Source organism: Equus asinus, chromosome 10 (assembly GCF_041296235.1).
Source record: "Equus asinus isolate D_3611 breed Donkey chromosome 10, EquAss-T2T_v2, whole genome shotgun sequence".
Classification (NCBI taxonomy): domain Eukaryota; kingdom Metazoa; phylum Chordata; class Mammalia; order Perissodactyla; family Equidae; genus Equus; species Equus asinus.
This window is the reverse complement of record NC_091799.1, coordinates 68,041,411-68,060,645: the sequence shown is the minus strand read 5'-3', so window position 1 is coordinate 68,060,645 and position 19,235 is coordinate 68,041,411. Positions and strand designations below refer to the sequence as shown.

Here is a 19,235-nt window from a genome sequence, read left to right as displayed (position 1 = left end):
TAGATACAAAATACATGTGACTCCTTAAAAATGTCTCTCAAACTTTTGATTCTTTAGTTGAGTAGTCTGAGTACTGAAGTGACTTGGAATAGAAGATAGGGGCAATATTTAAGCATCCAACCAGATTTCTTTGTCTATCATCTCTCATCAACAACTCTAGTCAGTGCTTAGTGGTCCACTGATTCCTGCAAGCAGTGTTGCTTTGTAACTTTAGGTGGGGCAACAGGATTAGCATTTCAGTGTATAGTTTTCCTTCTCATGTAACTTCTTCTTGCCTTTAGTCTTTCAAATATTCTTTTCTGGTTTTTTGTTTCTTTTTCTGGTAATGTTTACTGCCATAATATGTGGTAAGAGTAGCCTTCTAGTCTTCAATGAATGGAATACAATTCCTCTAAGAAGTGATGCAGTTCATTTGAAAAAACCAGGATGATGCCAAATGCCCAAGAGAGTCCAAAACACTAGAAGTTAGAAGTAAAAAGAAAGGAAAAAAAAATCCAAAGAACATGTCTTAGTACTTCCAACAGAGTTTTTGGCAGCATCTGACTCTAGTGTCACTAAAATAATCAATCAATCAATAAAAATAGATAGGCTTTGAGGAGGAGGGAACGGTCTACAAACTCTGGGTCTCCTCCCACATCCCTGATAATATTTCAATCTCCTTCAGTCCTTTTTTAAATGTCTAGATGTGTCTCTCTTAAAATGTGGTGCCCAGAGATAAATCATATATTCCATGTCAGATCTGACCAGGGATAAGTACAATGGAAATATTGTTGACTTTTCTAAGAGAGAGAAGTCAAGTACAAGGAGAGCTAGAGAGAAGAGTGTAGAGAGAATAGTGTTGCGGTTGCTGTCCCACTGTTGATCCAGTAGATTGCATACTGAAATTCTTCGCACAAATTGATCTAGGCCCCCTTTCCCCAAGCCAAACCTGTTGAAGCGCAGGATCTTAATAATATAGTACATAATAATATAGTACTTAATAATATGGTACATTATAGAGCTACAGATATCTATTTTTTTAACAGATGGAAAAAAATTATAGATTTAGAATTTTTACAAAAATTGTTTGTGAAATGATGGTCATCATCAACAGATGCAAATTTATACGTAGGTACTTATTTTGGAAAGATTCTTGAGCAGCTGGAGATAAAAGGAGATGGTTTGTTTATTGTTAAGGATGAGGGAGATCGCAGAACTGGATCTTAGGGTTCTAATGTTTGGTTGTGCTCCCATGTGGCATGTGATTTGGGTTTCCTAATTGTGACTCAAGTCCAAGAAGAATAAAAGTGATATTATAGTATCTACTTTGGGTACTTAAAAAGATTACGAAGATCAGATTAAATAATTTTAAAAAATTGCTTTCTCAGCTATTAAGTCCTCTGCATGTGTGAGCTGCCTTTGCCATCGCACACCCTCAGTTGGCTCTGTATTTCAGGGTTTCAGCTTGAGTCAGAATGTTCTGTGGAGCTAATCTGTGCTCCTGGTTCTGCCCCTGCAACCCTCCTAGGCCTGTTTTTAATAAAAATTAAAAGCAACCAGCCACAGGTGGTTGTTCTCTATCTCTTTATAAATGGGAGATTGCTGTTGAGTTGACTTTTTTTTTCCTCTTGGAATGCTTTCTGAATGCCTATTGGTTGTTCTATTCTGGACCACCCCTCATACCCCCAAATTATTCTTTCATGCCTCAGTTCTATAGACTAAAACTGAACACAGGGGTGAGAAATCCTCAGTGATTGAAAGAATAGTCAAGAGTTGTTTGTAAGGCATAATCTTTTCCAAAAATAAGGAATTATCTAGGACTAAGAGTGAAATGAGGCAGGATGAAGTCCTCCTGCTATGGGAGGTGTCTGCACCTTCTGCTGGAGAGGAGTGTGGATGAAGTCAGTGTTGAGGCACTGGGTGCCAGGCTTTGCTGGGTACTGAGGATATAAGGATGTCCAAGATGAGGGTGGGCTTACAGGAGCTCACATAAAAACTCCAGGGGCACACAGGTAAGCTGAGGCCTGGCCTGGCAAGGGAGCTTGAAGCTGAGTCTGCAGGAAGGAAAATGCTTAAGGCAGGGCTCTCTGGTGGTCAGTTCACAGCGGCAGGGTGCAGGGTTGCAGTGTGGCAGTGGGAATTAGGAGCTGCCCATGAGGCATGTGGGCACTATTCAGAGGGAAGGGAGAGAAGAGACCTATAAATATTTTCTTTCTTTATTTTCTCTTTAATGGGATGCCTCCTAAGCAAGTGAGTTTTTGAAGGTGGTATCATCTACTTAGAGAAGATGCACAGGGAAAAGACCTGGGAAATTGGAGAGAGGAACAAACTTGTAATAGTTTTGTTGTTTTCTTTTTAAGTTAGAAGATCGTGTTGTTGGTGACCGGCATCTTTACCTTCTGTCTCCGTGTAGTAGGAGATTGTATTTGCTGCTGTTGTTTAAGGATGACTTTGTGCAGGTTGGGAATTTGGCCAGAAGGTGGAAAAGTGTGGTGTATTAGGGAATGTTCACAAATCGAAAACTTGGCTTTCTTAATTCCCATGCCTGATATCATGATCCTAGGCTTTCTCTTTTTCCTTTTACTTCTATCCAAAAAGATAAATAAATAACCAGGATGATGCAATATGCTTAAGAGAATGCAGAAGACCAGAAGTTAGAGGGAACAGTCTTTGAGAAAGTTGAAGATGATAATAAAAATAATACAGTAGTAATATACTTCCTAAGTGTTTACTGTGTGCTGTGTACTGTTAGCTAAGTATTTTTCGTATCTCTTGTCAGTTACTTTCTAACTATAGCCTTGTGGGGTTTGGGTGCTATTGTTATCCTTATTTTGTTGATAAAGAAACTGAGGCACACAGGTTAAATAGAGGAGTTTGATCAATGGAATAGAATTGAAAGAGTCCAGAAATAAACCTACATATCTGTGGGCTATTGCTTTTCAACAAATGCTGCTGAGACAACAGGATAGCCACGTGCAAAAGAATGAAGTTAAACTGTTACACCATATACAAAATTAACAAAAAATGGATGAAAGTCTTAAATATAAGAACTGAAGCCATAAAACTCTTAGAAGAAAACATAGGTATAAATCTTCCTAACCTTGGATTTGGCAATGGTTTCTTAGATAAGACACCAAAAGCACAAGCAACAAAAGAAGAAATAAGTAAATTGAATTTCATCAGAGTTAAAAACTTTTGGGGGCCAGCCCCATATGGCTGAGTGGTTAAAGTTCTGCGTGCTCTGCTTCAGCAGCCCAGGTTCACAGGTTCAGATCCCAGGTGCGGACCTACTCCACTCATCAGCCATGCTGTGGAGATATCCCACATACAAAGTTGAGGAAGATTGGCACAGATGTCAGCAGAGGGCTAATCTTCCTCAAGCAAAAAAAGAGGAAGATTGGCAGCAGATGTTAGCTCAGTGTAAATCTTCCTCCCCCCAAAAAAATTAAAAACTTTTGCACTTCAACAGACACCAACAATAAAGTGATAAAAAACCTACAGAATGGGAGAAAATATTTGTAAATCACCTATCTGTTAAGGGTCCAGTATATAGAATATATAAAGAACTCTTACAACTCAACAACAAAAAGACAATTTAATTTTTAAATGGGCAAAGGATTTTAATAGACATTCCTCCAAAGAAGACATACAATTTGCCAACAAGCACATGAAAAGATGTTCAACATCATTAGTCACTAGAGAAATGCAAATCATAACCACATTGAGATGCTACATCACACTCACTAGGATGGGCACTTTTTCAGAAGGTTAATTAACAAAATGGTGTGATCATTGTGGAAAATAGTTGAGCCCTTCCTCAGCAAGTTGAATATAGAATTATCATAAGACCCAGTAGTTCCACTCCTGGGATATAATCAAAAGAACTGGAAATATCTTCAAACAAAAACTTGTACATGAATGTTCATAGCAGCTCTATTCACAGAAGCCAAAAGGTGGAAATAATTCAAATGTCCTTCAGCTGATAAACAGATAAACAAAATGACATACCTATGTAATGGAATATTATTCCACTATAAAAAGGAATGAAGTACTGATACATGCTACAACGTGGATGAACCTTGAAAACATTATGCTAAGTGAAGGAAGCCAAACAGAAAAGGCCACTCATTGTATGGTTCCATATATATGATATATCTAAAACATGCAAATTTGTACAGACAGAAAGGTTGCTGGGGGCAGGGGGAAGAAGGGGGAATGAGGAATGTTGGCTTAATGGATTTGGAATTTCCTTTTGGGGTAGTGAAAATATTCTAGAACTAATAGTGGTGATGGTTGCATATGTTGTGAGCATACTAAATGTCATTAATGGTGAATTTTATAACAAAATAGTGTTTGTTCACAGTGGGATGGAGGCATAATGGAATGAGTGAGGAAGGGAGGTCAGCACTAGATGCAAGAATTGGAGCAGGGAATGGTGTTATTGATGGTTAGATTAAATAAGAGGAAAATTGCTGAAAAGTGCTAGTGTTTTGACCACTGACTGTGTAGAGAAATAACTATGGTTAAATTGCCTGTCTTCAGTTTTAGAGACCAAGTCGTGGTGGAAGCCTGGTGATATTAGTATACTGGATTGTTTGCTGAGAGTTAAATCAGCATATTACTTAGAAGGTCCAAAATAGTACTGTCCCAGTAGAACTTTCTGTGATGGTGGGAATGTTCTATGTCTGTGCTATTCAAGTACAGAAGTCAGTAGCCACATGTGGCTCTTGAGCGTTTGAAATGGTGCTAATGTGATTGAAGAACTAAATATTTAATTTTAACTAATTTAAATAGCCACATATGGCTGGTGTTCTACTAGCTGTTATACTGAAAAGTGCTGACATAGAACATTTCTACCATCACATAAAGTTTTATAGCACAGTGCTGTGTTGGACAGTGTAGGTCCAGAATTCCCAAAGATAACACCCTCTACCCCATCCATAGGAGAGAACTAACTCGCCAGATATAAGTACTGCCGATTCAGACTCACTTTGAGGATTCACAGTCAATGAATTGGAGAACTGTGGGAAGAGATAAGAGAAGGTAAACCTTAATGGAGAAGGGAGAAACTAGACAACAGGTCATCTCTGAAGCTTTTCTCCAAACCTCCTAATTTATGCAAACTGACTTTGTTTCCTACAATTGTAGTAGGAAAAAAGATGTAACTTTGGTATAATTTACATAAGGTGTATAATTTTTTGAAAGTGTACATCTGTTTTATTTACAGAGGTAAAGAGCTCAGAACAACAGTATAATAAAATAGTAATACCAAATGAAGAAAGTGTTGTCATCTATTACAAGATTAGACAGCAGCTTGCCAAACTGGGTAAAGAAATTGAAGAATATATTCACAAACCAAAATATTGCTTACCATTTCTACAACCAGGTCGTTTGGTAAAGGTATGTCATTATTTCTGGATAAAGATGATAATTTTTTTCTGTTGATAAACTGCTTTCCTGCTACAGTAGTTGAGCTATACTAATTATATTGTTTTACCTGTTTCACATGGTACTGATTAAGAGGGAACCTTTTACTCTCCAGTGATTTTCATTTGTGGGGATATAAATTGAAGTAGACAGTTTTGGAATTAACATGAAAATATTTCCAGTTATAAAATGCTACCTAAAAATAAGGCAGTTTTAAGTCCTGGGTGAGTTCATTAGCTGTAAAAGACTTCCAATATTCTCAGAACAAATATATCATATCATTTTTAACATTTGCTTGCCAGTTGAGAGATTCCTGTTCTTGCTGTTTAGAGACCTATGAAGTTTGGCAGTGATTTCTTTCTGTAGGGTTAATATCTTTTTCCTTAAGTTTATTGTGATCTTTCAAAAAATATTTTACCAGGAAAACTCAAAAAATTTTATTAACCTATAATGTGGACATGGAAGTCTAAAATTGCCTTTTGGACATAAATATTCTTGTTTACTTGCTTTACTTTCTTTTCAGGTAAAGAATGAAGGAGATGATTTTGGCTGGGGTGTAGTGGTGAATTTCTCAAAAAAGTCAAATGTTAAGGTAAACCGTTGACCTTAAAGTAGAATTGTTTATAAAGTTCCAGTGAAATGTTTTCTCAGACTCATGAAATTGACCAGAGTAGAAACAGTACTACCTTAGGAGAAGCTGTAATAAATTCCACCATAAGGAATTAGTTTTTTGAATAATCTTAAATTTTGTCTTTAAATGGTATTTTTATTTTCTGAACAACAGATTTTAATTTCATGACAAATTTTAATTTCTTCTCTGAGTTCATGACTCTTTTGTAATTTTTCTGTTTAATTTGAATATTAGAAAAAAATAAGCTTCTGACACTGAAAATTAGAATTTTGATTTAGGTATATATTAGAGACTTAAAGAAAAGAAATTAGGGGAGCTGGTCAGCTTTACTTATTCTCTCTAAATGAAGGCAATAATACAGTTGATTTTGGTCATTATTTATATAAATACTTTCAAAAAGTTACTTATATAAAATCAAGGATGATTTCATTAATTTGTTAGAAGAATGACTATCTTGAAATTGTCAACCATCCTGTTTGATGCTATTGTAAATGAGATTTTTTAAATTTCATTTTTTAATTTTTCATAGCAGATATATAGAAATACAGTTGATTTTTATATATTGATCTTGCATCCTGCAACCTTGCTCAACTAATTTATCAGTTGTAATAATGTTTTAGTGGATTCCTTAGGATTTTCTGTATACAAGGTCATGTGTCTTCTATAAATAGAGATGGTTTTACTGCTCCGTTTTCATTGTGGATGTGTTTTATTTCTTCCTTTTGCTTAACTGCCCTGGCTAGAACCTCCAGTACAATATTGACAGAAGTGATGAGAACAGATATCCTTGTCTTTTTCCCAGTCTTAGGGAGAAAACATCCAGTCTTTTACCTTTAAGTATGATATTAGCTGTGGGTTTTTCATAAGTGTTCTTTATCAAGTTGAGGGAGTTCCCTCCTATTCCTAGCTTGTTCAGTGTTTATGTCATGACAGAGTGTTGTATTTTTTCAAATGCTTTTTATATGCCTATTCAGATAATCATGTGGTTGTTTTTTTATTCTGTTTTGTATTTATTCTGATATGGTATATTACATTAATTGATTTTCAGTTGTTAAACCAACTTTAGATTCCTGGGATAAATCCTGCTTGGTCAAGCTGTGTCACTCAATTTTATGTGACTTGATTTGGTTTGCCAGTATGTTGTTGGAGATTTTCATACCCATATTCATAGGAGATACTGGTCTCTAGTTTTCTTGTGATGTCTTTGTCTTGGTTTGGTATCAGGGTGATGTTGGCCTCATAGAATGAGTTAGGAAGTGTTCCCCTCCTCTTCTGTTTTTTGGAAGAATTTTTGAAGAATTGATATTAATTCCTTAAATATTTGGTGGTGAGGTCACCTGGGCTTGGACTTTTTTGTGTGTGTAGTTTTTTTTATTACTAAGTCAGTCTCTTTACTTGTTAGAGGTCTGTTCAGATTGTTTGTTCCTGAGTCAGTTTCAGTGATATGTCTTTTTAGGAGTTAGTCTGTTTTTCTAATTTTCTGGTCTACCATTATTCATAATATTGCTTTATAATCCTTTTTATTTTGTTAGGCCATTAGTAATGGTCCTTCTTTCATTTTGATTCTAATAATTTGAAGTCTTTCATCTAGCTAAAGATTTGTTGATCTCAAAGAACGAGGTTTTGGTTTCATTGATTTTTCTGTTTTTCAGTTTCATTAATTTCTACCCCATTATTATTTCCTCCTTTATGCTTCTTTAGATTTAGTTTGCTGTTCTGTTTCCATTGTCTTAAAATGGAAGGTTAGGTTATTAATTTGAGATCCTCTTTTTTAATGTAGGTATTTACATCTATAAATTTCTGTTTACAAATATTTTAGCTACATCCCATAAGTTTTGGTATATTGTGTCTTCATTTTTGTTCATCTCAAAGTATTTTCTAATTTCCCTTTTGATTTCTTCTTTGACCCATTTGTTATTTAAGAATCTGTCCATTTTCACAAATTTGTGAATTTCCAAAATATTTTTTATTTTTAATTTCATTCCATTGTTGTTGAGAACATACTTGGTATTATTTTCCTTTTGAATTTATTGAAGTTTACTTAATGGCCTGACATATGGTCTATCCTACAGAATGTTTCATGTGTAGTTGAGAAGAATGTGTATTCTGTTTTGGGGTAAGATGTTCTATAGATGTCTATTAGAGTCTAGCCAGTTTAGAGTATGTTCAGGTCTTCTGTTTCTTTGTTTGCAGATCCTTCTGTCTAGTTGTTCTATGCATTACTAAAAGTAGGATATTGAAGTTTCTTAAATATTAGTGTTGAATTGTCTGTTTCTCCTTTCACTTCTGTCACTTTGTGCTTCATATATTTTTGTGCTTTGTTAAAGTGTATCTTGTCTGATATTAATAGACTTCAGCTACTGAAGTAAGCTTTGTTTTGGTTGTTGCTTACGTGGCATAATTTTTTCCATCTTTTTTCTTTGTCTTTTTTGTTATTAATGAGTTTAAAGTGTACCTCCTGTAGACAACATATCTGGATCTTTTTTTATCCAATCTGAAAAATCTCTGCCTATTGATTGCGTTTAACTTTATACTTTAAATATTTTAAATATTTAGATATTTTATATTAAGTAACATTTAATATTATCATCAGTATAGTTGGATTTATGTCTGTCGTGTTACTTTTTGTTGTCTATGTCTCATTTCCTTTTTGTTTTTCTATTCCTCCTTTACTGCTTTCTTTTGTGTTAAGTTTGTGTTTCCTAATGTAAACATTTTAATTTATTTAATTATTTTTTTCCTCTACATTTTCTTTTTTGTTATTTTCTTAGTGGTTGCTAGGGCTTTCCCTATACATATTAACATAATAGAATAATTTCAGATTTATACTGACAATTCCAGTGAGATACAGAAACATTACTCTTATATACCTCTGTTCCATTTTCCCTCTTTTTGTGGTATGGTTGTTATATATTACATCGATAAATGTTACAAACTCAACAATACATATTATAGTTATTTCTTTGTAAAATTTTATGACTTTTGAAGAAGCTTAGAGAAGAAAGGAGAGTAAGTATATGTTTATAGCTTTTGTTATATTACCGTTCTTATTTATCATTCTGGTACTCTTTATTAGTTCCTGTGGATTCAAGTTACCATCTGGAGTTGTTGCCTTAGCCCAGTACAGCTTTATTCCCACCCACTTCCTTTGTATTATTATTGACAAATATGCTGCGTTTCTACATGTTACAGGCTCAACAAATCAGTGTATCCATATTGTTTTATATAATTGGTTTAAATCGCTTAGGAGAAACGGAAATAATCATTTATACTATCTTTTATAATTACATAATTGCCAGTGTTGTTTATTTTTTTGTGTGGTTTCAAATTAATGTCAGGCATCCTTGCTTTCGGCCTCAAGAACTTCCTTTAGTATTTTTTGTAAAGCAGGTCTGCTAGCAACAAATTCTCTTAGTTTTTGTTTATCTGGGAATGTCTGGTTTTGAAAGGATTCTTGGTTAACTGTTGTTTTGTCTGTGAATATGCCACCCTACTGCCTTTTGGCCTCCCTTGTTTCTGCTGAGAAGTTTCTGCTTTTAATCTTATTGTGATCCCCTTGTAAGAGAGGTCTTTTTTTTCTCTTGTTGCTTTTAAGATTTTCTCCTTGTGTTTGGCTTTCTGCATTTTTACTATGATGTGGCTGTTTGTATCTCTTTGCATTTATTTTTCTTGGAGCTCATTGAGTTTCCTGGGTGTGTAGATTAATGTTTTTCACTTAATTTGGGAAGTTTTCAGCCATTATTTCATTAAATATTATTTCATTCCTTTCTCTCTTCTTCTGGTACTCCCATTATTGATATGTTGTGCTTATTGGTGTCCTATATTTCTCTGAGACTCTGTTCATTTTCCTTCATCGTTTTTTTGGATTGCATAATCTCTTACCAGTCTGTCTTCACATTTGCTGATGCTTCCTTCTGCTAGTTCAAATCTGCTCGTAAACCCCTCTAGTGACTTTTTCATTTCAGGTATTGTACCTTTGAATTCCTGAATTCCCTTTTGGTTATTTTTTATCATATCTATCTCTGTATTGATATTTTCTATTTGATACCCTGTTGTTACACCTTCCTTCTTTTATTATGGTTCCTTTAGTTCTTTGAACACATTTGCAATGGCTACCTTTAAGTCTTTGTTTAATCCAATATCTGATCACTCTCACAGACACTTTCTGTCGCCTGCTTTTTTTTCTGGTATGTGGGTCATGGATCATACTTTTCTTTTTCTGTCTAATTTTTTGTTGGAAATTGGACATTTTAAATAATTTATTGCAGTGCTGTTGGTACTGGTCCCCCTTCTCCCCTCAGGCTTATTATTGTTATTTGCTTGTTTATTTGTTAATGACTAGCTAGCTTATTTGAGTGAAGTCTATTCCGCCCCACTTAAGCCCTCCTCTCCCCTCTACAGCCTTGGATATGCCCACAATTACCCTGGAATGAAAGTGCTTTTGAGAAGGGTCTATTTGTATCTTCCCCTAAACATACCCTGCTGTTAACCCTCACTAATTTCAGGCAGCTCCCTCTAGCTGTTTTTTGCCCTAGATTCTGTCCCGCAAACTAGCTGACCCACATTTTTAGTCTATATCTCCAGTGATTCTGCAGATCTCTTCCCAATTGTCTTCCACCACTCCCTTCACTATTTTTGAGTGTGCTCTTAGACTTGAACTTCCCCAGACTTGATTGCAAATGAGGTCACTTTCTTTGGGAAGATATTAAGAGCTATCTGTTTTAAGGCCTGCTTCTCCGCCCTGGTAAAATCTCTGCGCCAAGGTTCTAAAGCTTGATCTGGGGACAATGGCACAATTCTCTCTGAGCAGCACTCCTGCTTTAAGACCTAAGGGCTAGGTAGAGCATGGAGGTGGTAGCCTCAAGTCTCGTCAGTTTGCCTCTCCCAGCATGGAACCAATGCCTTATAAGCCAGGACAAGGGCAGTTGAGCCCCAGTATTCTCAGCAGCACTACACCCTAGATGTAGCCTCTGGCCAACCACTGGGGGCTGGGCAGAAGAAGGGAGCCCCACATCTCAGCCTCAATTGCCCAGAACTTAGACTGAGCAACAGGTAGGTAGAAGCGGGATAAGAAATACTGACATCTTGCACCTCCTGGGAAAGTAGACCTCTAACTGATTGCTTCTGGGAGAAGGAGCCCTGTTCTTGGCTTTACCAGTCTGCAGTTTCTGTCTGAGTTAGGAGCGAGGAGGGGCGTAGTCTTGGTTTGGGTATCACAGACTCTTGCGTTCTTACTGAATTTAGTACATTTCCTTGAATAGATGTTTCTTCACTTGCTATATGCCCTTGGAACCATTTCCAGAACCATTTAAATGGTTGAGTTTTTATAATTCTCTCCAGTTTTTCTGGGGAACTGGTTTGTGGAGCTCCCCATGTTGTCATGCTTCTAGTTGATCTCAGGTTTTACATTTTTAAGGGAGAAAAACTATGCCTAACATAATTACACACACATTCACACATGCACACACACTGTGAACAGGTTTCTTAATTATTTGCCTCTGTTGGTCCTTAATCCATGTATAAAAGTGGTGTCAGTTGTTGAGAGTTCTTTTAGGCAGAGATGGGATGGGGAATAGAGAGGAATACATTCATTTTCTTCTGCTTAAATTGATGATGAAAATGATTTTTCCACTGACCTGCTTACATTTGTTTACTAAAAATGTGAAGTATGTTTTTATTGATTTCATAATCTAGGTCAGATACTAATTCAAAGATTTTTGTAGCCAAGAATGTTAGCTAGAGAGAGGGTAAATAGATACCAATGAAGAAAATAGTTTGAAGCACTTTAAAAAGAGAAAAATGTAATTGTCAATACTTATTTCATTTTGTTTCTTTCCTTTCTACAATCTTGAGATTATCAAAATTATATTTTAATCTGGTAATTTCCCTTTATAGTAAGATATCAGCCACGTTTTAAAAGGAATGAAGAGAAGTTAGGAAAAAGAAAGTTCAATTATGTGATAAAGAAGTTAAAAATTAGAACATATGAGCAAAAGTTTAAAGAAGTTATGCTAAAACAATCATTGGAAAGCCAAATAGAACATTTAGTTAACTATTTTCTCTTATGTGAAGGATGGCACTGTTGATCATCTTTATCAGAGTACAGAACTAGAAGAAGTTCCTTGAGAAAAATTTTACAATCTTAGGAGATATTTTTAACAGCAAGTTTTCATCTAATTTTGCAATGAAGAAGGCTTTTGAGTGTGTTTTCTTAGTAACACTTGAGGACAGTTCTGTAATGTTATTGTAAGTGGCTTTGGTAACTCTACAAAGACATGATTAAGATACGCCTGAGTTCTAATAGTCATTTCTGTGATTGTTGTATCTTATAGAATGAGAATGTTAAATTTACAAATAAAATCTACAGAATTGGAATTAAATCCAACAACAAAGTTCTGGATTATTTAGCCACATTCTAGTTCTAGATTATCTAGATTGTTCATAAATCTTGTTATTTTTGTCCAAATACTGTCACGTCCTCTTAACACTTAGGAGTTAATTCATCAAATGTTGAATGCATCTTACTCAGAGGGTTCTTTCCCCTCTGGAAAGCTAAATATAATAGTTAGTAATTCTCTTTATAATCATTTACCACATGGAAGAGTTGGCAGTTGGTCATAACTATTTACTTATCTCATTATTTATGAAACTCATTTTATATTGACTAAGCTATACATATGCGTAATCTTTGCAGATACAGATCTAATTGAAAATACTATACAGCTTTGCTTTGTGTCAATAGCAAGTTGAATGATGGTTTGAAACTAAAAATAACATTTTGCAAAAATGTATGCTGAGGAAAAAAACTAGTTTTCCTTTTGGATTGGAAATGGAGCTTATGCTTTCTTCGAGGAAATTTGAACTGAGGGATATAAGATAATTATGATTGTATTTTTGGTTTGTATTTGGAAATAGATTTTATTGTTAAATGATTGGTAGTTTATTGCAGAAATAGACTGTGGGTATGGATTCATTGTCATTTCTTGACAGTTTTTCATTTTTGAACAGGAGCTGTGTTGAGGGGGTGACCAAGCACTCACTTCTTTGCCGTGTTCCCCCCTCAATCAAAATGACTTCCCTTTTATCTATTTTATACAGAAGAAATCATTCAGATATTAAAGAGTAGAGAGAAATTCTTTACTAATGAAAAAAGTCTTCTATTACTATTTGAAAGACACTGCTCTCAAACATAAATTGTCATAGTGCAGAAGATGTGATTAGTTCTTATATCTTGAGGATCACGTTTTTATTACAGAATATAAAAAACTTAATAAAATGATATGAAAACCACGTTATAGAGGTGCCACTAAGCAATAAAATGATCTACTCTCAGTATATTTTTCATGTTGTTTAATTAGAGTGATTTGAAGATACAGATTCATTTTCTAATACTGATCATTTCTTTTAGTTTATTTTTCTAATTCTAGTATAATTAAATAAAATTGTAAACTGACCATTCGAAACTTAAAGTGGCATTTTATGTCACTGTCAACTGTGATCATACTGTTCAAATACATAAGTATCAAGTAATTTCTGTTTTCTCTTCCATTGAAGCATGTTGAAGCATGAAGAGAGACAGCTCTCGTTTCACGAAATAAACATTTACTGTATAGTATGTGCCAGTCATAATGCTAAATGCTGAGAATATAGTCCCTGTATATATGGAATTTAAAATTTGTGGGCCAATTTTTAAGAATTAATACCTATTATCTTGTTTTTCTAGCCTAATTCTGGTGAACTGGATCCTTTATATGTAGTAGAAGTACTTCTGCGCTGTAGCAAAGAGAGCCTGAAAAATTCAGCTACTGAGGCTGCAAAACCAGCTAAACCTGATGAGAAAGGAGAGATGCAGGTTTGTACTTTATTTTTTATCTTTGGATTTCAGATATTTTGTGAATTATTTATAATCACTAAATTTCCTGATTGTGATTATAATGAACATACTGTCAGGATTTCTAAATTGAAAGTTTTCAAGGTATTTTAAGGTGTGTTAAAGCCATCTAAAATATCGGTAGGATGATTAATGAGATTTAAGCTCTCTTTCTCTTTTACCAAATTATGGGCGTGGTAAATAATGACAAGGTGAAAGATAAAGAGAATTTAATAATATAAATTTTTCCATGAAGCTGGATTTTATCTGGGCTAAAAAGATGTTTCATCATGTTTGTGGCCAAATAATTTTACAGTTTTATTCCATCCATGCTGTTTATTATATTCCTGTGAAAATGACAATTGAAGCAGTGTTTTGATAATGAAAAATTCCTACCCAAGTTTCCTTAGTTAAAATCATTTAATTTACTTGTGCTTTTAATGAAATGCAAAACATTCAGATTGCTACATGAGATACCCATATTTCTTAAATGTCTCCTGTTTTATTTTATTTTAAAATAATTGTAGGTAAAATCTTCTTGTAGACATTCCAAGTATCTATTTGAAGGCTAATATCATACTGGAATTTTGTTATTTTTAAAGGTTGCTTTAAGTATGTGGCATATTGGCTAGGTCTTTTAGGAAATGTCATTGTAATGGTATTTGTTATGATAAGCTTTTGTTTGTAGAAAGTAAAATCTGCCACTGCAACTTCATAGGCTACCACTTTGGATCAATTGATAACTATGAGATTCCCAGAGTTGGCAGTATTTAAGAAGACTGTTCATTATTAAGCATTTTTAAATAATGGTTTAAAAGTATAGTTATTTATAATTGTAAACACCAGCTAGCCTTTGGTCTCTGGTCCTCAATCTTCTAATTTATTCTCCTCCTGAATTCCACCACCATTGAAACTTGTAGGGTTCCCCCCCCAATGTTTATTTTACCAACTGACTGCTTAACTATAAATGAGGCGAAAACTCCCACAGTTGGGCATATATTCATGTACCCAAAGGGACCTTTGAAGTTATTGCAGCTTGGAATGGCAAATATGTGGCACACATCCCAACATTCTCCTTCTCTCATGGGAAACATTGATAATAAGTCATGGAACTCTTTCACACTGAAAGCCTAGACTCTTTTTCAAAGAAAATGATGTAATGACTGATTCATTGGAATTAGCATTTTAGGTGAAACTTGTCTGCTGTCTGTCTCCATTCTAGGCCCAAATTTTGGTAAGCCTAGCAGCTGGGCCTGTTTTACTTAAAGATACTGAGAAGCTTTGCAGTACTTAATAATCATGATTTGGTTCAGTTTAATAGACAGCTTCTACTGTGAAGGCTTCACTGGACCCTGGGCAAACTGAGTGTCTTTCCTCTACTCCTATTACATTTTTTATTCAGTTGATTTCAGCATGTGCTGCTAAAGAAATTAAGGGGGAGATGTGTTAGCATAAATTATGTATATAGTCTTTGACATCAAGAGGTTTACAGCTTAACGGGGAGAGCATTTTGTGTTCAAAGAGCTAGATGAACATCAGAGATAAATCTCTAGAGGTAGGATGGGTGTGTTTGGAGGGAGGATTAGTAAAGAAAGCTTTATAAAAGAAGTAGTGAGATTTGAACAAACTTCTAGAAATATTAGAATTTTTTCAGACAAGAATTGCATTCCCAGCAGAGGAAGCAACATGTGCAGAACATGAAGCATCCCTCTTTAAAAAGAACTCCCAGGTTCTCTTCTGTATGGTTGAATGACATAGGTGTAAGAATAAAACAGAGAGGAGGACTGTTATCTTTAGAAACAGAATATATAGATAATATCGTTTGCTTTTGTAAATTAATATTTTGAATAGGAATCTTGGATATAGGGAAATACTTCCAGAGGCAGTTTATAAGAAAATCTCATTTCTCAACTGCAGTGACTATGTAGCACTATTCAGGGAAGGTTTGGACCAGACTTCCTTTGCATGAGATATGAGGAGGAAGTAGAATTTCCATAGTTATCTTTCACTTCTCTAACTCTGAGTCTGTATAACACCAAATTTAGCTTTTTATTAGCCTTTGTACAAGACTACTTTCTAAAGTGACTTTTCCTTTTAACTATGAAATAAATACTCTTGAACTTTTTTCCAGGAAAATAAAATGGCTTAGAATATAGCCAGCTCTGGATTACAGTTCATTAGTAGAGATTAACACTTTAGACAGTGTATTCTAAAGATTGCAATTTTGTCATTGTTGCGTTGCCAGCTTCAAGTATGTGTAACCACTGCCCCTATCACAGCCTCTTCATGAGAGTTAAATGAGACTCGGTGTCAGGGAATGAAGACCATAAATATAGGGTCTAGATAAGTGATTTCTGTTTTGTTTCCCTAGGCAAAGAACTTACTAGAATCATTCAGCATTAGATAAAAACATCTATAAAAGGACATAAAATAGCACATTACAGGTTACAACTATACACTTATCATATATAACAACTGTTGGAGAATCAGGATACCCCTTAGTAGTTGTGATGGAATGAGATTTAGTTGTTTTGTCACTTAAAGTTTGCATCAAAAGTATACTATTTATTACAAATTGAAATCGGATTTTTGCGGCGGGGGTAGACTTTGAACATGTTTAAAATAGCTGATTTAAACTCTGGCTATTAAGTCCAATGTGTGGACTTCCTCCGGGACAGTTTCTATTGACTGCTGTTTTTGCCTGTGTATAGACCACACTGTTGTTTTTTTACACGCTTGTAATTTTTTTGTTGAACACTGCTGCACATTTTAGTTGATATCACGTGGCAACTTGAGAAATCAGATACCCCGCCCAGAGTTTATTTATGTTGCTATTTGTTGTTTGTTTGCTTGCTTGTTTGTTTAGTGGACTTTTCTGAATTGATTCTGTTAAACCTGTACTTTTTGTTGTGTATGGCTGCTAAAGTCTCTGCTTGGTTACCTTAGTAGTCAGCTAATAATTAAACAGAGACTTCCTTAAATGCCCAGAACCGTTAAGTTTACCAGTCTTTGCTGAGGTGCTCTGCAGGCATATTGCAGTATTCCTTTAAACACTCAGCCAGGCAGTTGACAACACTACCTTGGCCTTCACTTCTTGTGTGCACAGTCTCAAGGTCAGCCAGAAGTGAGAGCTTATTAGGGCCTTCTCAGTTCTTTCTTGAGCATGAGCACAGCCCTATACATGCATGTGGCCTTCTAGATTCCTAGGAATGTGTCAGAGCCTTTCAGATTCCCCTATGAACATTTTACTTCCCAGCTTTTCTTTTTAAGCTTTTCGGTTAATCTATTTGCCCTGTTATCCACCATCTCAGGAAGCCATGATGTTAAACAGTTGCCTCTTCTATTTTCAACAAATGCCCCCAGCAAAAAGGTTGTTTACTCTGGGCAAGCCCGAAGTCAGGTCAAATAAAGACAGCCTTGTGAATGGAGTCTTCTAGGGACCACTAGACAGGTGAAATAATGACACTTCTCTGGGAATGGGATTTTGAAGTAGTTCTAACCCTGCTTTGTCCCCTCCAGTGGCTACTAGACTAATTTTCACTGTGATTGTAGGCTGTTGGTTTTGAAGGCTACTGTAGAGTGGGTAGAGGAGGAGAGATGAAGGTAAGTTAAAACACCTTAAAGCTAAACTCTCCTTAGATTGCTGTAAGTTGTTGGTTAATTTTCAGAGTTCTAAAGAACTTGACTTTGACCCTTTTTGCCAGTGTTCTCGATGCTTTTATGGAGTTTTTGGAGGTTCTTACTCCTCTGTTTTCACTGACATTCTTCTGAATAAACTTAGAGAAAATATCTAGTACATTCAGTAGATTATTACATCAGCTTTTAACTTAGATCAAGACACAAATTCAGTTTTTAAAAATCTAAAATTTAGTATCAGTTTAAGTTTTGTCTGACTTGATTGAAATTCATTTGCTTTAGAAAACATCTTTCTGGTTTGGATAAAAAATTCAAAAATTGTGTTCAGCTAATAGTCTTAATTTGAAGAAATGACATTGCTTGAAATTCACAGAATGTATTGGCTTAAAACTTACTGACTTCTGATATTATCTGCCTTATCATTTGCTTATCTTAAAAGGGGAAATTGATTTATGGCTAGCTTGCAAAGTTTCAAAAGGTCTAAGAATAAAAATACTTGCTCCTATTGATATTCTAACAAGTTTCTAATAATTGCCCTCATGATTATTTGGATTTGTATAGACCAGTGTTGCATCATGGTGAACCTGAATTCTAATTTACTTTATAAAGGTTATTAGGTTTAGAAAGTTGAATAAACTGCTCCGTGCAAATATTGTGATATGTTTTTAAATTGGGCCAGCCCCAGTGGGCTAGTGGTTAAGTTTAGTGCACTCCCCTTCAGCAGCCTGGGTTCATTTCTGGGACGCGTACCTATACCACTCATCTGTCAGTGGCCGTGCTGTGACTGCAGCTCACATACAAAAAGAGGAAGATTGGCAGCAGATGTTAGCTCAGGGCACATCTTCCTCAGCAAAAAATAAAATAAAATCCCTGTGAGTGTAGAGATTTATAATTTCATGGCAACTCTTCAGTTGGCTTTTAAACATTTAACTTCTCATTTACAAAACTTAAGTCTTAGGATCTCCCTTTCCTGTACTTGTAGAAGAGCCTTTGTAGTCTCTTTCTTGTTGTTAATGTGAGAGTTAGTTGACTGTTTCTTGAATGGAGCTTATTATGTAAGCAGTGTTAGAAATTGGACAGTTTGTTTTTCTTCTCAATCAAGTCTTCGCAGAGAATGTTTATTCTGTTTTTAAGGAAATTCTCAAGTACTTGTGCGTAATGAATTCAGCTGCAAGTACAAAAAGCGTATACTTGCTCTCTAAAGCCAAGTGAATTATTTTTTATTTTTCTGCCATTTTGTATTATGTACATGTACCTCAGTGTAGAAAACTTGTGCATCTCTCCCTTTGAGTGTTGGCTGCTTAGTACATTATTGATTATTTTTCATTCCTGACTTGTCTTTTTCCAGCCAGACAGTGCATCTAGGATTTGCATAGATCACAAACTGGTGGTTCAAAAGCCACTTCAGCCCACATAATGTCTTCTTTAAAAATGAATTTGACGGTTTGAGAATAAAAATAATGATAGTAAAGGATAATAATAAAGTGTAAATGAAATAAGAATCTACCAGTCCAGACTGAGATAGTAGGTAGATAGATAGATAGAAGGATAGATAGATAAAATGTGAAAGGAATAGTGATATTAGGAAAGTCACCATTAGGCAACTACCTCAAATACTAATTGACTCAGGCAAGAATAATCTGTGAATGCTAAAACTCGTGAGTTGAAAGTTTAATGGGGAATAGGATATTT

At 35.1% G+C, this 19,235-nt stretch overlaps 1 protein-coding gene across 1 annotated transcript in view; it reads left to right on the top strand.

The window, feature by feature from the left end:
* The window catches only part of MTREX (Mtr4 exosome RNA helicase), a 116,813-nt gene that overhangs the window by 62,968 nt on the left and 34,610 nt on the right, over positions 1-19,235 (top strand). The window contains exons 17-19 of the mRNA XM_014860340.3: positions 5,207-5,379; positions 5,930-5,998; positions 13,761-13,889. Coding sequence (XP_014715826.1) covers positions 5,207-5,379; positions 5,930-5,998; positions 13,761-13,889 — 371 coding nt within the window. The remainder of the gene's footprint in view (positions 1-5,206; positions 5,380-5,929; positions 5,999-13,760; positions 13,890-19,235) is intronic.